Source organism: Littorina saxatilis, linkage group LG8 (genome assembly GCF_037325665.1).
Source record: "Littorina saxatilis isolate snail1 linkage group LG8, US_GU_Lsax_2.0, whole genome shotgun sequence".
Lineage (NCBI taxonomy): Eukaryota > Metazoa > Mollusca > Gastropoda > Littorinimorpha > Littorinidae > Littorina > Littorina saxatilis.
This window is the reverse complement of record NC_090252.1, coordinates 8,615,201-8,639,200: the sequence shown is the minus strand read 5'-3', so window position 1 is coordinate 8,639,200 and position 24,000 is coordinate 8,615,201. Positions and strand designations below refer to the sequence as shown.

The 24,000-nt window shown below is 42.7% G+C and overlaps 2 protein-coding genes and 1 long non-coding RNA gene across 3 annotated transcripts in view; all 3 read left to right on the top strand.

Annotated features, from left to right (window-relative positions):
- The window catches only part of LOC138972712 (uncharacterized), a 320,338-nt gene that overhangs the window by 225,380 nt on the left and 70,958 nt on the right, over positions 1-24,000 (top strand). The window lies entirely within an intron of this gene.
- Positions 3,642-11,046, top strand: LOC138972703 (uncharacterized). Its single transcript, XM_070345363.1, has 4 exons — positions 3,642-5,771; positions 7,007-7,075; positions 9,917-10,006; positions 10,913-11,046. Exons 1-4 carry the CDS (start codon positions 4,242-4,244, stop codon positions 10,967-10,969), a joined length of 1,746 nt encoding a protein of 581 aa, XP_070201464.1. The 5' UTR covers positions 3,642-4,241; the 3' UTR covers positions 10,970-11,046.
- The window catches only part of LOC138972702 (uncharacterized), a 2,816-nt gene continuing 722 nt past the window's right edge, over positions 21,907-24,000 (top strand). The window contains exons 1-2 of the long non-coding RNA XR_011457717.1: positions 21,907-22,303; positions 23,772-24,000. The exon at positions 23,772-24,000 is cut by the window's right edge and continues 722 nt beyond it. This is a non-coding gene — a long non-coding RNA (uncharacterized lncRNA). The remainder of the gene's footprint in view (positions 22,304-23,771) is intronic.

The following is a 24,000-nucleotide window of genomic DNA, read 5'->3' as shown; positions in this document are numbered from 1 at the left end:
GACCAGTTACTGGTGCCGTTGTCGATGGTCCACACTATCAGCATAGTCTGCGTTAGGCAATGTGTACTTGGAAAACTGTTAATTTGTCATTTTTTCATCAAAACGCGCACGATGCTTGCCGTCCATGCTGACTGTTCCTCTGCTATCAGCAAAATGAAAGCTTAAACTAAAAGTTTAAATTTGGTATTGTTTGTGAGTTTCAATCACTAAGGCCCCTTGTTTGTTTGATAATACGGGCACATGAGAACAAGTATTTCCTGAGGATATGCTCACAAACCGTTCACTCTGTGTGTGGCTCGTGTTCTTTTCTGTTATACTGTCATTGACACTGTTAGAGAGAGAGAGAGAGAGAGAGAGAGAGAGAGAGAGAGAGAGAGAGAGAGAGAGAGAGTGAGAGAGAGAGAGAGAGAGATCGACCACACACACACACACACACACACACACACACACACACACACGTACACACACACGCTCGTACGTACGCACGCACACACGCACAATTAACTTGCTATTGCCGATTTCGCGTAATGGGCAGCGTTTTGCCGATTACGCGAAATGGGCAAAAATTTTGCCCATTACACGGAATTGGCAATTACGTGAATTCGGCACGACATATATATCAATAGACGAAATGAGAAAATAACTCCGTCGGGTTTGTACGGGTTGAAAAAGAGTGAATGCCCTTGCTTTTAGGGGTGGACAAATATTTCACGGTACTCTGTATCGATCGATATTTCACTGGGGGTTTGTCGGAGACATGTTGACAGGAGCACGTGTGAGTTTATTTGTGACCCTCCACCACGAAATGAGTCGCATGTCACCTTTGCATGATTTTCATATTTTTACATTTTCCTAAAGAGTTTTGTATGCTCTATCCAGTGGTGAAAACCGTTTTAGAAAAGAGCGAAAACTGTTTGAGTTATAAGCCTGTGACTAAGGTGACCCTTACACTGTTACCAGACACTCCCCGGACTTATATTAAGCCTAGCGCAGAACCGCGCGAGGTGACATGCGACTCATTTCGTAGTGGAGGGTCACATTTGTCCCCGCATAAGCAAAGGTATTCGCTCTTTCATTAACCAATACAAATTGATCCAACCGATCTATTTCCGAACATCGTTTGTTTACTCGAGATATTGAGTAAAATGGCTCATAGAAAAGGTGTAGAAACTCTCTCGTCAACTTGTGTTCGTGTGTTAGGACATAAGCGAACGCGGATGTTGAAGAGTTGGTTCCTAAAAGTCAGTGGTATGAAATGGTGAGTGTGAAAACTGTTTGGTAGGTTCGTTACGTTTGAAGTGCAGGATCTACTTACGTCGGAATGTACGTCAGTAAGTGGTTATACTATCTCTTGGTGATTGTGGTAAAAGGTGGAACACATTTTCAATCAATGTGTTACTTTTTCAATGTAGTTGAAAGTGCAGTCGACTGTCATTGATCCTGCAAAGGAGAGGGGGACAACCCATGTCATGACTAAACCATATACTCACACGTGTGTATATCATGTAAATGCGGTTTATATTCAAAGTACAGTCTGGCGGGGACCTAATTTTCCACTACTCATTGTGACAAAGTTTCCGAGACAAATGTGATTCTCGAAACACTTTTGAGTTTGCTCATCCCCATGGAAGAATTTGTGAACTTACACCTGAAGCTGTAATTCCTTTAGTGACGTCGTTTTTCTTTGACGTCAGATACTTCAGGAGGCTTTGGAAGAGATTGCAGTTCCATGAGACGCGTCTTCAGTTTGGATGCTTTGACTCCAGGACGTTTTGATAAGAAGGCACGAAAGTACACAATGTAGGATAAACAGAATACTACTTGGCTTGTTGTTTTATACCAGGTTTACACTTGTTGTTTGATCAAATATCGAAAAGCTCACTTTCGCTTGCATTTCCATGTGTAACTAGTGTAAACCTGGTATGACACAGCAAGTCATGTAGAATTTTCATGAATGACTGAGTGTGTGAGTTAATCACAATGTTAGTAATTCAGAAAACAATTATACATTTTAGCTGGTACTTCCGGAATTAACTAAGAAAGTAAGAAAATAAGTAATTAAGTCGGTATTTCTGTAAGCAATTATTTTGGCAAGTGACTGAGCGACTAAGTAGGAAAGGTAGTTCACATCCAGCAGTGTCCCGCTTATGACAATCACAATATCATTCGTGTGTGTGTGTGTGTGTGTGTGTGTGTGTGTGTGTGTGTGTCTGTGTGTGTCATTATTGTTATCAGATACTTGTTATTTGTAAAGGGCATTGTGTTGTGTCTTTTGTTCAATTCGTGCAAAGCGCAAATCGTTGTTAACTGCCGCGTTACCGCTTTGATTTTAACTTCTCGTAGTCTTGATTTATTGATAACCTTCCTGCATTAGCAGAGACAGGTTACTCAAGTGGTAAAGCAATATTCTAGCGAATCAACATTTACATGTAGCTTGTGAGGATGCAAAGCTCCCACTAGTCCAGTCTGGCAATAGCTGAGTTGTCAGCATGGCAACTTGTCGCATTTGCTTCAGCGGTGAGTGTTGACTTAGTGGCAACAAAATCGATGCCACGTTGCTGCTTTTTGGTAAAAGTGCTCTTTGATTTTTCTGGTTTTTGCGAGGGCGAGCGAACCCGAGATTATCCGCACAGACCACGAACACAAGCCATGGACAAATGTTTTCTGTGGCTGGTTTTTTATATTTAGTCAAGTTTTGACTAAATATTTTAACATCGAGGGGGAATCGAAACGAGGGTCGTGGTGTATGTGCGTGTGTTTGTGTGTCTGTGTGTCTGTGTGTGTGTGTGTGTGTGTGTGTGTGTGTGTGTAGAGCGATTCAGACTAAACTACTGGACCGATCTTTATGAAATTTGACATGAGAGTTCCTGGGTATGAAATCCCCGAACGTTTTTTTCATTTTTTTGATAAATGTCTTTGATGACGTCATATCCGGCTTTTCGTGAAAGTTGAGGCGGCACTGTCACGCCCTCATTTTTCAACCAAATTGGTTGAAATTTTGGTCAAGTAATCTTCGACGAAGCCCGGGGTTCGGTATTGCATTTCAGCTTGATGGCTTAAAAATTAATTAATGACTTAGGTCATTAAAAATCTGAAAATTGTAAAAAAAAATAAAAATTTATAAAACGATCCAAATTTACGTTTATCTTATTCTCCATCATTTGCTGATTCCAAAAACATATAAATATGCTATATTCGGATTAAAAACAAGCTCTGAAAATTAAATATATAAAAATTATTATCAAAATTTTTTTTTCGAAATCAATTTAAAAACACTTTCATCTTATTCCTTGTCGGTTCCTGATTCCAAAATTATATAGATATGATATGTTTGGATTAAAAACACGCTCAGAAAGTTAAAACGAAGAGAGGTACAGAAAAGCGTGCTATCCTTCTCAGCGCAACGAATATCCCGCTCTTCTTGTCAATTCCACGGGCACTGCCTTTGCCGCGGGCGGTGGAGTGACGATGCTACGAGTATACGGTCTTGCTGCGTTGCGTTGCGTTCAGTTTCATTCTGTGAGTTCGACAGCTACTTGACTAAATATTGTATTTTCGCCTTACGCGACTTGTTTCCTCTTTTGATTGCTTTGACGAGGTCTGGTTTTTGTTATGAAGAGAAGGTGTGAAACATGAAAGGTTTGTGTCATAGTTTGCATGGATTTTGCAAATCTTGGTTGAAAATGATCCAGCAATTTGCTTTTTGTTTGGCTTTATGTAGTTTGCTTCCTCTTGCATTGTATCCACAAACCTGTTTTGTGATTTCAGACTCACCTCCAACCACTCACATCGCATTCTCTAGAAGCTACTTCATGGAAACATGAAATTGAAGTCCTAATGTGCAACTTGCAGAGGTTTATAGCGTACCTGTATCACACTCCTGCACACTGGTCAGACGCAAACATGAGTTGTGTGATCATAAGGACAGACGGATTACCGTCGGACTCTTGAACGTTATGTGAATAAAACGATGCGCGCCGTTTCTTCTGACCAAGCAATGTGAACACGGGTTGCTTGCTTTGTTTCACAGTTCTACAGATGTGCACATAACAAGAAGGGATAAACTGAAAAAAACAGTGCCTGCGAAGTATAGGCTGTTATTTGAATATACTTTCTCGCATGACCATAACCGACAAATGCTTCTGTTATCAATTTCATCATCTGATTAAACTTTAATCAGCTTGAAAACGAATATACTAAAAAACGCAAAAGTGCTCAGTTTTACCAAGATACTTCTCACCATGACTGCCAACCAGATGGAGTTCTGTCGACAAATGAGGCCGCTGCTCTTCTCGATGTCTTTACTGGGATTCGTCTTCGGGTTCAAATCTCCAGAACACTCAGACTCGAACAGCGACAGCGACAGCGACAAACAACATCGTGACAAAGCAGGCAACGAGAGAATCCGTAGAAGACGCTTTGCTCACAAAGTGTTTTGCGTGTGTGTCTGCGCCTTGCTCTGGATCCGTGTCCTCGGCTACGTTCCTTCTTTCTGGGTCGGGGTGGATTTCCACCCGGGTCAGATGTCGAGGAAGATCATCATTCTGGTGTGGTTGCTGCAGTGTGCGCTGAACGTCACGTTCACCTTACACGGCTGCTTCAATGAGAAGATCTTCGCCAATTTCATTGACGTTTGGAAAACCATGGAAGCTCGGAAAAAATCGAAAAATTCGTCACATGAACCCGAGAGTGTGGTGTTCGCGAAAATCGACTGCACATACCGAACTTCAGACAAGCAGCTGGATGTTGAAGAGCTCTCGGACAATGATTTCTCACACCAACAGCCTGCTGAGGAGAAGCAAGAAAACTGTGTGCACCTTTCGTCAGAAGCAGCGTTGAAGGACCTGAATGATTCCAAGCTTGGTGGCGAGAAGCCGTTTCAAACAAAATGTCGGATTGCAGATAAAGACCTGGACTTCTCGAAGACAGACTGCAACTCTTCAAGCAGAAAGCAAGTCAAAGAGAGTCAGAACAGGGGAGATGATCGTTTGACGTCTTTGGACAAGTCAGACTTAACTCCCATAGAAACCACATTGGATGGTCATGAAGTCTCCTTGCTGAACAAACAGGACGTCTGCAGTCATCAAACAGGCGTTGACAGTCATAGTGACAGTAAAATCAAAGATGACACTGCAGCTGTCAGAGAGAATGTCAGCAAAGAAACAAACCCACAGTATCTGCGTCTATCAAAACACAGTCGTTGCAAGTACAAGAGAATCGGCGTCAAATACACCATCGCTGCCTGGTGTCTGGTTGTGCTAAACAGCGCGTTAATTGGTGTTATCCTGCTCGTAGACATCTCGCCGGAAGTAGATGAAATAGCGGCGAGCATAACCAACCCTTTCGGCACGTCACTTCCTGCCAAGTTGGTGTCTTTACCCCTCTTATTCCTCAGCTCCGGGGCCTGGATTTTCCCCATCTTTTTCTGCTGCGCTCTGTGCGCTCTGCTTCGCACACGTTTTGAGCAGCTGACGAACACAATCACCTTAGAACTGTCCAAATGCAGGGAGCGGTTCCCGACCGAGTTGGAGTGCTGGAGACATGAGCACCTGAGGCTTAGTCAATGCGTAACTGTGCTGGATCAGATGGTAGGGAAAGTGGTGATGGGAAACTACGCTACCACTTTGCCTCTGTCAGTGTTTATTCTCTTCACCATGGTGGCGGAAGGTGGCGCCAGTGTGGTGGGTGTGATGGCGTATGGGTTCTGGCTGGTGGCACTCCTGGCCAAATTGCTGCTCATTTCTGTAGCTGCTGCTTCTACGCATGAGACGGTGAGGGTGTGTGTGTGTCAGTGTGTGTGTGTTTGTGTGTGTGTGTGTGTTTGTGTGTGTGTGTGTGTGTGTGTTTATTTATTTATTTATTAAGGAGATTTCTATAGCGCATAACTAAAAGCACTATGCGCTTTACAATATCACTAGGTATAAGCACACGCAAACATACTCTGATTAAATAGAACTTAGCCTAAGAAGACATACTAATAACACTAAACATTTGAGTTCATATAAAAATAGAGAATTAAATTAAATACTGGACAAACGATTAAAATAAGCTTAAGGCCTACACCGACTACAATGGACTATTTCAAATACAAAAATTTAGTTAACTATAAAATACAGTGTGTGTTTGTGTGTGTGTGTACGTGTGCGTGTGTTTGTGTGTGTGTGTGTGTGTGTGTGTGTGTGTGTGTGTGTACGTGTGCGTGTGTTTGTGTTTGTGTGTGTGTGTGTGTGTGTGTGTGTGTGTGTGTGTGTGTGTGTGTGTGTGTGTGTGTGTGTGGTTGTGACAATAAAATTGTGTGTTTTTTATTTTCGCATACACAAACACACACACACACACACACACACACACACACACACACACACACACACACATACACACACACACTCACACACACACACACACACACACACACATACACGGACACATGATGGCCATGGTCATGGTCCATGTGCTCTTACGTACGAGTTCGATTTTAACCGCTTACTTCCCTTCATATAACAAACCGGTTATATGGCGTTACATACGAACAGAAATCGTTTAAAATCTCTCAAGTTTGGAATTCTTAATAGGGAATTGTTCGTGAAATGACGTCAGCACCCTTTGGTGATTGGTCAGTGCCTTTCAGCGCCGGAGTTCCAACATAATTTCGGTTACACTTCGGGTTGATGCTACTTGGATTTGCTTTACAAACTCATAAGAACTTACGTGTAACATTTGAAGTCAAAAACTTGTTTCTATTACCATTTAGATCAGTGGCCCCGGTTAGCTTAGTTCGTGATCGTTTGACCGCCGATTCAGTCGGAAAGTCGGGTCACGCGTTCGAATCTTCAGCAAGCAAAACCTTCTTATTTTGTTTTTAATCTTTCAACTTTTTCATCGTTGATCACTTCTAATGTATGTACTTCTGCCTCAATAGATACTTGTAGATTTTGATTGGATTCGCCTGCTGAAAGCTTAGTGAAGGGGCAATGTAATCAGGGTTGAAAGGTCAGTTGAACTGTTACAGGCCCATTCCACCCTGGATCCACTGTTCTTTGTGCGTGCAGACAAAGCCACACCTGGACAGCTAGCACAGGTAAGACAAAGCCACACGTGGACAGCTAGCACAGGTAAGACAAAGCCACACCTGGACAGCTAGCACAGGTAAGACAAAGCCACACCTGGACAGCTAGCACAGGTAAGACAGAGCCACACCTGGACAGCTAGCACAGGTAAGACAGAGCCACGCCTGGACAGCTAGCACAGGTAAGACAGAGCCACACCTGGACAGCTTGCACAGGTAAGACAAAGCCACGCCTGGACAGCTAGCACAGGTAAGACAAAGCCACACCTGGACAGCTGGCACAGGTAAGACAAAGCCACAGCTAGACAGCTAGCACAGGTAAGACAAATCCACACCTACACAGCTAGCATAGGTAAGACAAAGCCACACCTAGACAGCTAGCACAGATAAGACAAAGCCACGCCTGGACAGCTAGCACAGGTAAGACAAAGCCACGCCTGGACAGCTAGCACAGGTAAGACAAAGCCACACGTGGACAGCTAGCACAGGTAAGACAAAGCCACACCTGGACAGCTAGCACAGGTAAGACAAAGCCACACCTGGACAGCTAGCACAGGTAAGACAAAGCCACGCCTGGACAGCTAGCACAGGTAAGACAAAGCTACACCTGGCACGCCTGGACAACTAGCACAGGTAAGACAAAGCCACGCCTGGACAGCTAGCACAGGTAAGATAAAGCCACGCCTGGACAGCTAGCACAGGTAAGACAAAGCCACACCTGGACAGCTAGCACAGGTAAGATAAAGCCACGCCTGGACAGCTAGCACAGGTAAGATAAAGCCACACCTAGACAGCTAGCACAGGTAAGACAAAGCCACGCCTGGACAGCTAGCACAGGTAAGACAAAGCCACGCCTGGACAGCTAGCACAGGTAAGACAAAGCCACACGTGGACAGCTAGCACAGGTAAGACAAAGCCACACCTGGACAGCTAGCACAGGTAAGACAAAGCCACACCTGGACAGCTAGCACGGGTAAGACAAAGCCACGCCTGGACAGCTAGCACAGGTAAGACAAAGCCACGCCTGGACAGCTAGCACAGGTAAGACAAAGCCACGCCTGGACAGCTAGCATAGGTAAGACAAAACCACACCTAGACAGCTAGCACAGGTAAGACAAAGCCACACCTAGATAGCTAGCACAGGTAAGACAAAGCCACATCTAGACAGCTAGCACAGGTAAGACAAAGCCACACCTAGACAGCTAGCATAGGTAAGACAAAGCCACACCTAGACAGCTAGCACAGGTAAGACAAAGCCACGCCTGGACAGCTAGCACAGGTAAGACAAAGCCACGCTTGGACAGCTAGCATAGGTAAGACAAAGCCACGCCTGGACAGCTAGCACAGGTAGGTTGGTGTGTTTAAAGCCACCTTCCGCCTCCCGTAAACCATATGTTTCTGATCACAGAGCTCCCCGAGCTTTTACATACAGTACAAACATACTTCCATTTGAACGCTTGTCGCTTGGGAACATCCTTGCTGCTTTCCGTTGAGAGTGAGACATTTTTCAAAGAATTTATTTCGTGCCGATAGTACCATGTGAATTGGACGCCTCGTGATGGTGCTGGCTGGACCTAACTTTTAAAATCTAAATAATAAATTGACAGTGTGTGAGACAAACATTTTTGAATCACAACAGAATTATTATTATGAAGAGCTTATATAGCGCGAACCACAATTAACTGTGCTCTCCGCGCTTTACATATTAATTTCTGCCGTTTGAAATGGAATTTTTTAAAGACAGACAGACAAACAGAAATTTTTTTACACACAATATATAACGCATTCACATCGAATTATTTTTGTTTTGTGTCAATATCAATCATTTGTTTATTTTAGATTTAGAGGTGCTCAGTTATATGCTATTTTTGATATAGTGAAGAGTTGAAAGCGCAAACTACTCAATTGATCATGTGTGAAAAAGTGGGTCACACGGGACCCCGATTACTCGGGGATTGCGTAAACCACGAGAACTGGTGTGTGGTTTACGCGCTTTAAATTGCAAATCAAGAGATCTGTAAGTGTCATTTATGTTGCTGATTGCGATTGTGAGTATGTCCCATTAGGTTAGTATTGCTGTTTTAGTGAAATATGTCATCGTTCGGTAAACCTCATGTGAGGCGGAGTGGGGCTTTAAACATCCAGGCGAGCTATTGATCAAATATGCACTCAAGCAAAGAAGCAACCAAGCAAGCACGTGGACAGTTTATGCGGCACTGTGACGACTTCGTATTTCAATCAAATTGATTGACATTTTGGTAAAACATTCTCTGACATTTCAGCGTAGAAACTTAAAACTAATTAATGAATGTGTTCATTAAATTTCTTACATTTCTAGTTTAAATTAACATTTCAGTAATAGATTGAAAAATGTCTCAACATACTTTTTAATGCTCGTTATTTTCTCAGGTGATGAAAATCCTGACAGGATTATTTCCGAAAAAAGTATATTATAGAAACGCATTTGTGACCCTCCACCACGAAATGAGTCGCATGTCACCTCGCGCGGATCTGCGCTAGGCTTAATATAAGTCCGGGGAGTGTCTGGTAACAGTGTGAGGGTCACCTTAGTCACAGGCTTATAACTCAAACAGTTTTTGCTCTTTTCTGAAACGGGTTTCACAACTGGATAGAGCATAAAAACTCTTAATGAAAATGTACAAATATGAAAATCATGCAAAAGTGACATATGCGACTCATTCCGTGGTGGAGGGTCACATGTGATAAAAGAAGATACTGTTGTTACTCTACACAAACTTACTGACTTCCTCCTTTACTCATTCGCACACTCACCCTCCAGCAGTTATCAGTCAAAAGCATTCCTCGACTCAAACGTTTCGAAATGTGTTTCAGTTGCAGCTGTTCGTCTCAAAACTCACAGGAACGTCCATCGGTTTCACGGTGTTTGGTATCATTGACGTCACCAAGGAAACGGTTTTAACGGTAAGATTAGTAGTATCAAACTCATACATAACAGACAGTTAAACACAGACCAAAACAAACTTACTAACTAAGATTTACATTTCGTGTGTGTGTGTGTGTGCGTGTCCGTGTATATGTGTGTGTGTGTGTGTGTGTGTGTGTGTGTGTATGTGTGTGTGTGTGTGTGTGTGTGTACGTGCATGCGTGTGTGCGTGCGTTCGTGCGTGCGAGAGAGAAAAGGAAAGGGGGGGGGGGGGGGCAGGAATCAGATGTTTGTGAGAGAGTGAAAGAGAAGAAAAGAGAGCAGGTGGGTATATGTGCTCGGCGTGTATGCATTTGTGTTGTCATATTTGTAATTTACATGGGTGAAGAAAATGTAATTAATCAATCAATCAATGAGTCTTATATCGCGCATATTCCGTGGGTACAGTTCTAGGCGCTCTGCAGTGATGCCGTGTGAGATGAAATTTTATACGGCCAGTAGATTGCAGCCATTTCGGCGCATATTTACCTTTCACAGCCTATTATTCCAAGTCACACGGGTATAGGTAGACAATTATTAACTGTGCCTAAGCAATTTTGCCAGGAAAGACCCTTTTGTCAATCGTGGGATCTTTAACGTGCACACCCAATGTAGTGTACACGGGGGGAGGTTCGGACACCGAAGAGAGTCTGCACACAAAGTTGACTCTGTGAAATAAATTTCCGCCGAACCTGGGATCGAACTCACGCTGACAGCGGCCAACTGAATACAAATCCAGCGCGCTACCAACTGAGCTATATCCCCGCCCCGGAATATGTAATATTTAAACGTCAGTTTTTGTCTTTTCTTTTCTAGCCAGACCTTCAGATGGGCACGGTCTAACAGATACAATCACACGTGTGTTTTCACCCAGCGTAAAATGTGTTACTCTTTTCTACTTCCAGATGGCAGGCTTGCTGGTGACCTATTTCCTCGTACTTCTTCAGTTTAATATCTCGTAAACGGAATGCAACTAATCATAAAATCCGTTTTGGTTTTGTGCTCTGGCCAAAATCCATGCCTATGATCGTTTTGTGAAGTAAAATGTGACTTTATTGCAAATTTCATTTTGTGTGTGTGTGTGTGTGTGTGTGTGTGTGTGTGTGTGTGTTTGTGTGTGTGAGTGTGTGTGTGAGTGTGAGTGTGTTTGTGTGTGTGTTTGTGTGTGTGTGTGTGTGTGTGTGTGTGTGTGTGTGTGTGTCTCTCTCTGTCTGTCTGTCTGTCTGTCTGTTTGTCTGTATGTCTGTCTGTCTGTTTCTGTGTATTTGTATGTGTGTATGTCGCACAGCGATCGTAACATTGAGTGCACAGTCGCCCACCGAAACCTATGAATAGAAGCACTTTAACAAGTGGCTACAATACTACTCTTTGTTCTTTAGTGTTCATTGTTAAAGAGCTAGCTGACAATATTCATGTCGGTGGGTGACAATTAGTAAATAGTTTTGAGCTTCAAATGAAAAGCGGATTCTCAGAGATAGTTTGAGCCAAATTAAACAGTCTTTTAATACAGCAACAGGCATCTGTGACCCTCCACCACGAAATGAGTCGCATGTCACCTCGCGCGGTTCTGCGCTAGGCTTGATATAAGTCCGGAGAGTGTATGGTAACAGCGTGAGGGTCACCTTAGTCACATGCCTATAACTCAAACAGTTTTCGCTCTTTTCTAAAACGGTTTTCACCACTGGATAGAGCATAAAAAAACTCTTTAGGAAAACGTAAAAAATATGAAAATCATGCAAAGGTGACATGCGACTCACTCCGTGGTGGAGGGTCACAGATTCTTATTATAAAATCAAAAGAAATGCCAAACTTTGGACTCATGATTTTATAGGTCATACAAATACTACTCTCATTTGTTTAATGATATCAATATAAGTTCCAAACACAGGGGCTCCATCTCCACAACTCTAAACTAAAAATACAACTCTCTTCCGTTTTTTACTTTGGAAACTTGCAGGAAATAAAAGTACTATTGCCTGTCGTTGTATCATGTTAAAAGTCGCTAATAACTTAGGACTTTCATTTGGGCAGAGATGATACGAACATTAAGATTCGTTTTTTTAGAAAGCTTTTATTTTTTCAAGTTTTTATTTTTGTTAAACTGTTGTCCTACAAAGCAATATTTGCATGATTTATGGGTCAGAATGTGCGAGGGTTGTTGTTGTTGTTGTTGTTGTTGTTGTTGTTGTTGTTGTTCTTGTTCTTGTTGTTCTTGTTGTTGTTGTTGTTCTTGTCCGATTGTGGTATCAAACAGCTGACTGCACGAAATACATTCTTTGACAATGTCTCACTCTCGACGGAAAGCAGCCAGGATGTTCCCGTTCGGTGAGCGTTCAAATGGAAGTATTTGTGTACAATATGTAGAGGCTCGGGGAGCTCAGTGGTCAGAAACGGACGGGAGGCTGTGTGTGCCTTTAAGCTCGTTAAACAGGAAATTCTTATGCTTTGGTTAAGCTTACAAGTAAAAAGGCGTCGTTATGTCAAGTCGATGCTGAAGATATATGAATACAGCTATTTCAGAACGTATGGGAAACTCGACCACGTCGTCTCTGGCGACCAAACATAGGTCCCATATTTTAGCAAACAAAAAGGGCTAAAATCAAGGCCTCAGTGGCCAAGGGAGAGAATCCATCTCAAATTCCGCGTTTAAATCGTCAAGATCTACGCGTCTCTGACATCTCTTCTGGTAACGTTTCTACTGTCTCGCCCAGTGAAACTACACGGTCTTATCCTCTTCCGTCTGTACATGCACACAAGACCGAGTGCGCACGGAAAAGATTCTGATATGTATGTATGGGTTATATACTACCCGTCATTGAAAAAACCCACCCAAGGCAGGTGCGTTTGAGGGCAAATATTTGTGATAAGGCTGTTGGTTGTAAAACCAATTGACTGAAAAGGCCATTCATTCCCCTACCTTATCATTTCAGAAACCAGATTGAGTTTACATGATGCAGTGTCTACACGGTGGAACCCACAACACATATACCTTCCTGCCATATCCCCTTGTCCCATATCTCCCCTCTAAATCTCCTAGTCAAAACTATCACCCCCCACCCCCCAAAAAAACCACCTCTACACTTCCTGGTCACAATTCTTCACCAGCATTAGTGACGCAACGCCAAACAGACGGCAGGTTGTTTGTCTTAGATAACACGTCACTCACTGACACTGCACAACGGATTACATTGTACAGTACAGGTGACATGGAATAGAAAAAGTGCCATGACATGCCGCCTTTGCATGTATCGACCCGTTACGGTTCACTGTTACCACATGCAATCAATAATTCATCACCGCCTGTGAATGCTTGCCGTCACGACAAATTCGGGGGAAATTAAAGTTATAGTACCTAAGATAAAAGCCCTGAGATCGCTTCCAAACTTAAACCACAAGATTCTGCGTTGGCAAAAGCTGCCACTGCGCATGAGGACCGCGTTCACTTTGAAAAGAAAGTGTTTTAAAAGCTGAAATAAATCAGATCAGTAATTAACCATTTGGTTTGGCCCTGCTAAAAACGTATGTTTTGTCTTGCTAAGTTTAGAATATCTGCAACAATTCAAACTTAAGCTTTTTACTGACTATTTTAAACTGAGGACATACAACCCACTTTAATAGCAAGTTGTGTGGCTTTAAATGCAACTCCGAGATTGAATCTAAATGCTTCCCCTCATAGTGTTATCAACACGATCTGTGCACAAGCGCTTCGTTTAACCTTTGCCGGATGCCGCTTTTGACTACACACTCCCGACGATGCGGGTTTGTCTGAACCCATACATTTGAAAGAGGGTTTTTACCGTTTATTCCTCTAACGACGATGCGGGTTTGTCTGAACCCATACATTTGAAAGAGGGTTTTTATCGTTTATTTCTCTAACGACGGGGTGGGTTCAGGGAAACCCACAGCGCTACTTCAGTGGTTGCATCGAGTTTCTCCCTTCACCGACCTCTTGCAGGAGAGGGAGAGGGGGAGGGAGAGGGGGAGGGAGAGGGGGAGGGAGAGACTGAGAGAGACTGAGAGACTAAGAAAGAGAGAGAGAGAGAGAGACTAAGAAAGAGAGAGAGAGAGAGACTAAGAAAGAGAGAGAGAGAGAGACTAAGAAAGAGAGAGAGAGACTAAGAAAGAGAGAGAGAGAGACTAAGAAAGAGAGAGAGAGTCTAAGAAAGAGAGTGAGAGACTAAGAAAGAGAGAGAGAGAGACTAAGAAAGAGAGAGAGACTAAGAAAGAGAGAGAGAGAAAGACTAAGAAAGAGAGAGAGACTAAGAAAGAGAGAGAGAGAGAGAGAGACTAAGAAAGAGAGAGAGACTAAGAAAGAGAGAGAGAGACTAAGAAAGAGAGAGAGAGAGAGACTAAGGGAGAGAAAGAGAGACTAAGAAAGAGAGAGAGACTAAAAGAGAGAGAGAGAGACTAAGAGAGAGAAAGAGAGACTAAGAAAGAGAGAGAGACTAAGAGAGAGAGAGAGAGACTAAGAAAGAGAGAGAGAGACTAAGAGAGAGAGAGAGAGAGACTAAGAAAGAGAGAGAGAGACTAAGAAAGAGAGAGAGAGAGAGACTAAGAAAGAGAGAGAGACTAAGAAAGAGAGAGAGAGAGAGAGAGAGACTATAAGAAAGAGAGAGAGACTAAGAAAGAGAGAGAGAGACTAAGAAAGAGAGAGAGACTAAGAAAGAGAGAGAGAGAGAGATACTAAGAAAGAGAGAGAGAGAGATACTAAGAAAGAGAGAGAGAGAGACTAAGAAAGATAGAGAGAGAGAGACAAATAAAGAGAGAGAGAGAGAGACAAATAAAGAGAGAGAGAGAATAAGAAAGAGAGAGAGAGAGACTAAGAAAGAGAGAGAGAGACTAAGAAAGAGAGAGAGAGAGAGACTAAGAAAGAGAGAGAGAGAGACTAAGAAAGAGAGAGAGGGAGACTAAGAAAGAGAGAGAGACTAAGAAAGAGAGAGAGACTAAGAAATAGAGAGAGAGACTAAGAAAGAGAGAGAGAGACTAAGAAAGAGAGAGAGAGAGAGACTAAGGGAGAGAAAGAGAGACAGAAAGAGAGAGACACAAAAGAGAGAGAGAGAGACTAAGAGAGAGAAAGAGAGACTAAGAAAGAGAGAGAGACTAAGAGAGAGAGAGAGAGACTAAGAAAGAGAGAGAGAGACTAAGAGAGAGAGAGAGAGAGAGAGAGACTAAGAAAGAGAGAAAGAGACTAAGAAAGAGAGAGAGAGAGACTAAAAAAGAGAGAGAGAGACTAAGAAAGAGAGAGAGACTAAGGGAGAGAAAGAGAGACTAAGAAAGAGAGAGAGACTAAAAGAGAGAGAGAGAGACTAAGAAAGAGAGAGAGAGACTAAGAGAGAGAGAGAGAGACAAAGAAAGAGAGAGAGAGAGAGACTAAGAAAGAGAGAGAGACTAAGAAAGAGAGAGAGACTAAGAAAGAGAGAGAGAGAGAGACTAAGAAAGAGAGAGAGACTAAGAAAGAGAGAGAGAGAGACAAAGAAAGAGAGAGAGAGAGACTAAGAAAGAGAGAGAGAGAGACTAAGAAAGAGAGAGAGAGAGAGACTAAGAAAGAGAGAGAGAGAGACTAAGAAAGAGAGAGAGAGACTAAGAAAGAGCTAGAGAGAGAGAGAGACTAAGAAAGAGAGAGAGAGACTAAGAAAGAGAGAGAGAGACTAAGAAAGAGAGAGAGAGAGAGACTAAAAAAGAGAGAGACTAAGAAAGAGAGGGAGAGAGACTAAGAAAGAGAGAGAGAAAGAGAGACTAAGAAAGAGAGAGAGACTAAGAGAGAGAGAGAGACTAAGAAAGAGAGAGAGAGAAAGACTAAGAGAGAGAGAGACTAAGAAAGAGAGAGAGAGAGACTAAAAAAGAGAGAGAGAGACTAAGAAAGAGAGAGAGAGACTAAGAAAGAGAGAGAGCGAGAGACTAAGAAAGAGAGAGAGAGAGACTAAGAAAGAGAGAGAGAGACTAAGAAAGAGAGAGAGAGAGACTAAGAAAGAGAGAGAGAGAGAGACTAAGAAAGAGAGACAGAGAGAGAGACTAAGAGAGAGAGACAGAGAGAGAGACTAAGAGAGAGAGACAGAGAGAGAGAGAGACAGAGAGAGAGACAGACAGAGAGAGAGACAGACAGAGAGAGAGACAGAGACAGACAGTCAGATAGACAGTCAGATAGACGGATAGACGGATAGACAGATAGACAGACAGACAGAGCAACTGACAACAGACATACAGACAGAGAGATACGGACAGACAAACAGAGAGACAGACAGTCTCTTGGAGACAAACAGGCAGACAGACACTGTTCCGCCGCTTTGGTAATTATGGGTATAGCAGAACCCGCGCCGTCGGCAGAGGGATAGTTACAATCACTACTACTCTTTAAAAGTATGGGTATGTGTGAACCCGCGCCATCGGTAGTGTTTATGTAAATTATCATAATCAATTAATTCTGATGTTTTGTCATGTACACACTAAAAATTTGCAGACAGAGAGCAAATTAGGTGTGTGAGAGATACTTAAAATTTCAAAACGATACCTTTAATGGTTCCAGAGTTACAATGATTTTAGTGTGTCTCTGGGTACAGGTGAACCCAGGAAGCACGGCAAAGGTTAACAAACTGCACGGAAGGACTGCAGTGTGTGTAAACCGATCGACGTCAATGTGTCCTCAGTGTTGAAGTTTATTCTGTTGGCATGGGTGCCGGATAGCGTAGGCGCTTGCTGTGTTGTGAATTTTATTTCGTATGAGCTCCTTCCACGCAAATTAGACATTGTAGAAAAATACCAAGGGAGAGACGATCCAGGACACGCTGCTTTTTTGTGATAGTGTGTGTGTGTGTGTGTGTGTGTGTGTGTGTGTGTGTTCGTGCATGCGTGTGAGTGTGTGTGTGTGCGTGTGTGTGTGTGTGTGCATGCGTGTGTGCGTGCGTGCGTGCGTGCGTGTGTGCGTGCGTGCGTGCGCGCGCGCGCGCGTGTGTGTGTGTGTGTGTGTGTGTGTGTGTGTGTGTGTAGCTCTGTCAAGCAGACATAAACAAGATCTGTGCTTCCCGTGAGTTTAGTGATCTTGCAGATGATCGTTGACCGCAGACTTTTTTACCAGCACACCAAGCAAATTTCAAATTAAAACCTGCTGGTTTTGTAGCACTTTCAAGCAGTTGTGCTTTCTTTGGGCACACATTACACGCTCTACAATTAACAACGCTGCGTATTAGGAACTGACTGCGTGCGCTGCAGGTGTGAATAATACAAGCGTACGTGAAAGTGAAAGTGAAAGGAATGTGAAACGGAAAGTGAAATAAACAGTATAAGCAATAAAAGTGTACATGAAAGTGAAAGTGAAAGGAATGTGAAACGGAAAGTGAAATAAACAGTATAAGCAATAAAAGTGTACATGAAAGTGAAAGTGAAAGGAATGTGAAACGGAAAGTGAAAGAAACAGTATAAGCCTACAGTTTCTACAAGTGAAGACAACAATTTGATTTGGACCCAGGAAAGCGAACAAAACCACAGAAGTAATCAGAAGAAATATAACCTGTCAACTGTGAATTCGTTAGGAAAAAATTAAATGAAGAGCAAGTGCACCGACCATTACAAGGCCTCACAATCAAGTTGTTCCTGAAAAAGAAGCACGGCGTTTGATTACAAAAAAGGAGAAGAAGAATACTTACATTTCTTCAGTAGTATGTTGCTGTGAGGTCATATTGTGAATGGGAATAACACCGTTTTACAGTTCGTTTACACCAAGTTGAAAATTGAGAAAGAAAAAAAAACTCGTATCGATCCGCATTGCCAAATAGGTTTTGAGGGACGTTAAAAAGCCACAACCAACCAAGAAGAGTACCACAAAAAAAACTGTAAGAAAATACCTTCAAGGTACCAGAAATATCACAATGCCTGAACGGTGCAGTGTTTGTCTGGAAGACAAGAAAGGGCGACCACTCGCCGCTTGCATTCCGTGTGGTCACACCTTCTGTGTGGTCTGTCTCAAACAGTTGACCAGGGGGCAAGGATCCACGTGTCCGGAATGCCGGGCCCCCATTCACTCTACACAAAAGATTTACCTGAGTTCGAGTCCTCCGACGTTGGCACGTATGTATATTTTGGGATTGTTGTTCATGTACATGAACGAAAATGCAAGCACAGACAGTTGTGTTACTATTAATTTTGTTCTGCTTACTTATTAATTTTTCACCTCACTTCACTATTCACAGAAGATTTACCTGAGTTCGAGTCCTTCCACGTTTGTGCGTATGGACGTTCAGTTGTGGTTCTTTTAAACGAAAGAATGTGTAAGCAGAAGTAGCTGAGTTATTTGTTTTATTGGGCTTACTTTTATGGTCTACTGGATTATCTTTTTGGCTGGCTTCTTTTTGAATTTAGTCAAATGTTGGCTACATATTCAGTTTAACATTGACAAGGAATCCAGACGAGGGTGGTGGTGGTGTGTGTGTGTGTGTGTGTGTGTGTGTGTAGAGCAATTCCGAGAAAACTACTGGACCAATCTTTATGAAACTTTACACAAGAATTCTTCCAAATAATATCCCCAGACTCTTTATTATTTTTCTCGATAAATATATTGGATGATGTCACATCCGTCTTTTACTGAATGTTGAGGCAGCACTGTCACGCCCTTATTTTTCTATCAAATTGATTAGAATTGTAGCCAAGTAATCTTCAACAAAGCCCGGATTATGGGATTGCATTTCAGCTTGGAAGTTAAAAAAAAGCAATTGATGAGTTAGCTCATTACAAATCTGACAATTCTAATCAAGAATAAAATTGTAGTAATAGATTTAAAATTGATAACATCGTATTCTTTACCATTTCCTGAATCCAAAAACATTTAGATTTGTTATGTTTGAATGGAGAAAAAAACTCAGAAAGTTAACAAGTATAAAGAAAAACGCGTTTATCTGTTTAGCAAAAGCGCTACTGCGCTCTACTGGCTTGTCACTTCAAGCCCAGCTCTTATCGGCCGCGGTGCCGGTAATGGCAAAACAAATGCAGTGCGTTCTGTTTCATTTCTTGCGTTCGACAGATTGACTAAATGTATTTTGCTTTAGGCGACTTGCTATTACTTCCGTGTGTGCTCTGCGTGCTTTTTGATTGATTATTATATTTGTTTTAACTGCTCAGTGTGGTGACGGTTGTTACGTTAATGTGCGTGTGTGTGTGTGTGGGCGGGGATATAGCTCAGTTGGTAGCGCGCTGGATTTGTATTCAGTTGGCCGCTGTCAGCGCGAGTTCGATCCCAGGTTCGGCAGAAATTTATTTCACAGAGTCAACTTTGTGTGCAGACTCTCTTCGGTGTCCGAACCACCCCCCGTGTATACTACATTGGGTGTGCACGTTAAAGATCCCACGATTGACAAAAGGGTCTTTCTTGGCAAAATTGCTTTGGCACAGTTAATAATTGTCTACCATACCCGTGTGACTTGGAATAAGGCCGTGAAAGGTAAATATGAGCCGACATGGCTGCAATCTACTGGCCGTATAAAATGTCATCTCACACGGCATCACTGCAGAGCGCCTAGAACTGTACCCACGGAATATGCGCGATATAAGCCTCATTGATTGATTGATTGATGTGTGTGTGTGTGAGTGTGTGTGAGTGTGTGTGTGTGTGTGTGTATTGCTCTCTCTCTCTCTCTCTCTCTCTCTCTCTCTCTCTCTCTCTCTCTCTCTCTCTCTCTCTCTCTCTCTCTCTCTCATCATGTGTCTATGCGTGCCTTTGCATGCTTTTGTGTGTCTGCTTCTTTGATTGTCTTCGTCTGTGTTGACGGTTATGCTGTGTCTGTATCCTCCCCCCCCCCCCCCCCCCCCCACCTCTCTATGTCTTTGTTTTTCGGTCTGCGTTGGTGTGTCTGTGTTTGTGTGATGCATTTTTATGAGAGGTCCATCAATGGCAATGTGTGTCTGGAATAGTTTATGCCTAGGACTTAATTAGAAGTAGCGGTCGGTTGTAATGACAGTGGATGCGACAGCAGTATCAAGATTCAGTGCCGTGTGAGCTTCGTCACACTACATCGATATCAACAGTATCACTTTTCTTTCATGGGGCTAAATTGTGGGTATCCCAATGCGATGAAGGCGGATGGGGGGAGGGAGGGAGACCGAGGGACGGCAGGTAAGGGTGTAGTTGGTCGCTGGTATTATTGCTTTTATGTTTGTTTTCCTTCATGCAAAACGGACCTCATGATTTTTGGTGTTCTCTTTTCAGAGCAAAGCAGAGCTGCACGAAGCCACAAATATGTTGAATTCACGAAGTGTGCGGGCATACTGGCCATTCTTGTCCTGCTGATATGGCATGATTACAAAGCACCAGACGGCTTCACTCACGTTATCCTGCAGCCCTTTGCCTCGTCTGTCGGACACGGTTTCTGGTATATTTTTTCTCCGGTGTACGATGCAGCAGAACACATCATTAATCTATGGGCCGCCACCCGCCTGTACGTTTGGGTGGCTTCTGTTGTTGCCTATGTCATCTCGATCGTCACAACGTCGGTTTGTTTTGTTTATGACTGGATAGCTTTTGCTGTCATGTTTGTCGTTTCTGTGATGACAACTTCAGCGTTTTGGCTGTTTGGATGGATAGCTTTTGTTGTCACTTGTATTGTGTCTGCTGTAACAACTTCGACTTGTTGGTTGTACGGATGGATAGCTTTTGTAGTCGTGTGGATCATGTCTATGATTGCGGCTCTTGCTGCCTGGCTGTACGGGTGGATAGCTTTTGTCGGCACGACTATCGTTGCAGCGTTTGCAACTTCGGGTTATTGGTTGTACGGTTGGATAGCTTATGTTGTCACGTTCATTGTTTCCATGGTTATCTCGGCGATTAGCTGGCTGTTGGGTTGGCTGTTGTCCCCCGTGACGTACATGGCCTCGCCTGTGACATCCGCAGCCAATAAGTTGTTGTCGTCGTTGAAGGGAAGGGCTTGCGAACAAATGTGTCCCTGTGGGGGTGAACCAAAAGTGCCGGGCACCTGATGAAAATTCCACAGCAAAAGGTGGAAAACGCTGTCATTGAAACTCAAATCAACAACAACGTTACGGAATACTTCCACAGAAGATGGAACATTTTAAGCATGGGTCACTCGGTGGGGAGATTTCTGCTCTACTAAAAAAAGAAGAAATTTATTGTGTGAAGTATCACAAACTGACAAGCATAGGATTTTCCATGTTCTATAAGAACGTTACAACGTGAACAAGTACCGCGAATCAACGGCTTGCCTGCTTCGTGCTAAAATATTAATTAAGAACATATGCTGCAACATTCCTGTCCTGTCAATCATTATGGAATTCATCGCATCTGCTCAAAGTGTAAATTGTTAAGGGGGATGTGGTGACAAATCATGTCAAAGCCGTATCTCCGGTGTTTATCAACCAACCTTCATGAAAGTTTACACACTTATGTAAACAACTACGATGAGATTGCAAAATATTTTCTAATTATTGGCAACAATTTTAACAATTGATACAAATCAAATTTTGCCCTCAGTCCTATAGAAAATTGTTGATTGATTGAACCTGGTTGTAGTTCAAGAACAAACATCGTGCACTAGACTATTATTATGCAATAACACGTCTATCAGATATGTATTGAGGTGAAACACTTGTCTCACAAGGGGGGCGAAATTCATATCACCTGGGGGGGGGGGGGGGGGGAGAGGGTCATTCATTAAACATGTTTGCATATATTTATATATTTTGCTAAAACTTAAGAAAATAAGGCTCATCTGAGGTATTTATGTTAGTGTGCAAGATTTTATGAGGACACATCCATAAACACCATGTGTCCCCTTATGTTGTGCATGCAATCTTTAATTAAGGCCGAGGAAAAGAGTGTGCATGCGCTGCTCTCGTGCTTTATCATGCCAACATTTGCTGTATTTTTATTTTTTTTTTGGGGGGGTGGGGGTGGGGGGGCCGTCGTGTTTGTCTCATTTAATGTTTTGCATCTGATGAAGTCTACTCGAGTGTAATAAATCTCTGTATTAAACATACTTCGCATTATTTTGTGTCGGCTGAATTTTGATTATGTTCCTCACGTTCCACAGGAACGAAGAATGTTGTGTTCAATTCTTCTGCAATTTGAAATAACATCCCTCAACGCTCAAACGAGAAAAGATACATAAAACAGTGAGCTACGTGCAAGAATATTTGCATTGGGTAAAACAAGGAGCAAACGGAGGGGTTTTAATCTTTTGAAGAGAAAGGAGAAATCACACCGAACAGACTGGAGAAGACAACCATGGCTAATATGTACGGACGTTGGGCAGCTGCACGTGTGGTCTACTCCGACTCAAGTTCCACTGTCTCGCCATGTATGTATATCAGTCTTGTTCACAAAATCTGAAATACAGGGAGTCTTCAAAACTCTTCTGTTCCAGAACGTTGTGTTAAAATAGGGTTAGTTTTTTTTGTGACCGTGTAAACAGCGACTTGTACGTGGCAATTAAATGCATCCGTCTTAGCGTTTACATGAGATACGACCATCACTCCACTGGGACTCATACTATAATATCTACACTGGCTGTGTTCTTTGCAGTCTGCATATTTTATTCTTTTTTTGTTTTTGGCTCCCCTCTGGACAAAGTGGTATTTTTTTTATTGATGAATTAATTGTGTCACTGACATTGATTTAGCTAAAACAAACCACTCTACGTAGAAAGCAGCCCGTTTGTAATTTTGTATCATGTGTCAAAGAATGACTAAACTGACTTCTGTGTTCATGCAAGCTTAAAATTGTGACAAAATCTCGTGCCAAAATATTGTTCGTATCTATTTTACAATGAACAACAATAACATCAGTGTCCACGAGAATTTCCAATGCTGACACAACAACAACAACAACAACAACAACAACAACGTCAACAACAAACAAACAAACAAACAAACACATGAAACAACATAAAGCCAGAAAAAAATTCGTCAAAAACCAAAATATGGGCAATGAACCTCGTTGTACCTAAAGTTATAAAATGTGACTCTCCACCACGAAATGAGTCGCATGTCACCTCGCGCGGTTCTGCGCTGGGCTTAATACAAGTCCGGGGAGTGTCTGGTAACAGTGTGAGGGTCACCTTAGTCACAGGCTTATAACTCAAACAGTTTTCGCTCTTTTCTAAAACGGTTTTCACCACTGGATAGAGCATAAAAAAAACTCTTCAGGAAAATGTAAAAATATGAAAATCATGCAAAGGTGACATGCGACTCATACCGTCGTGGAGGGTCACAAATATCAACTGTGGATCACCTGATAAATAGCACAGCTGTGCAGCGCCATCCCAGTTCACACCCAGTCAGTGCAGGAATGAGTCATCAGTAAGCTTTTCGGTCAAACGTGTATCTAAAGATAGGAATATATAGGCCCGTATTAATTAAGCATCTTCTAACCTGTATGGCTGACGTCCAAATCGCAATTTGATGTTGACTACAAACACATACCTTTGGTTTGAGAAGAAAATGTGTGTGTGTGTGTGTGTGTATGTGTGTGTGTGTGAGTGTGAGTATGAGTGTGTGTGCGTGTGTGTGTGTGTATGTGTGTGTGTGTGTGTGTATGTGTGTGTGTGTATGTGTGTGTGTGTGCGTGCGTGTGTGGGTGGGTGTGTGTGTGTGTTCGCGTGTGTGTATGTTAAATATTGTTTAACGCCCTCACGGTTAAAGCATTAGGGACATGTTCCCGTATGTCTATGTGTGCACGCGTGTCTGTGGGTGTGTTTGTTTTAGGTGGCTGTGCGCCTGTGTATCTGTATGTTTGTCTTACTCGTTTCATCTGGGTTTTTTCTCCAGGGAAGTCGGAGCAACACACAGTATTTAACATCGACAATGGAGCCAAACTTATAGTTGTCTTGATTCTTGTCCTGTCCGTGTGGCATGAAGGCGTCATCCAAGGCCCCGTCTTTACAGCTTGCTATGACGTCATATCTGTGTTCTCCACCCAGCGCTCTCACGCATTTTCAGCACAAACGGAAGTCAACCTTTCGACAGTACAAAATGAAGTAACACTTTCCACCATCCC

Bases quoted from the DNA above. Each gene is read 5' to 3' on its own strand.
- LOC138972703 (XM_070345363.1), top strand. From the start codon at position 4,242: ATGACTGCCAACCAGATGGAGTTCTGTCGACAAATGAGGCCGCTGCTC. The intron at 5,772-7,006 runs GTGAGGGTGTGT...GAACTGTTACAG, and splicing joins CTGCTTCTACGCATGAGACG to GCCCATTCCACCCTGGATCC. The intron at 10,007-10,912 runs GTAAGATTAGTA...TTCTACTTCCAG, and splicing joins CCAAGGAAACGGTTTTAACG to ATGGCAGGCTTGCTGGTGAC.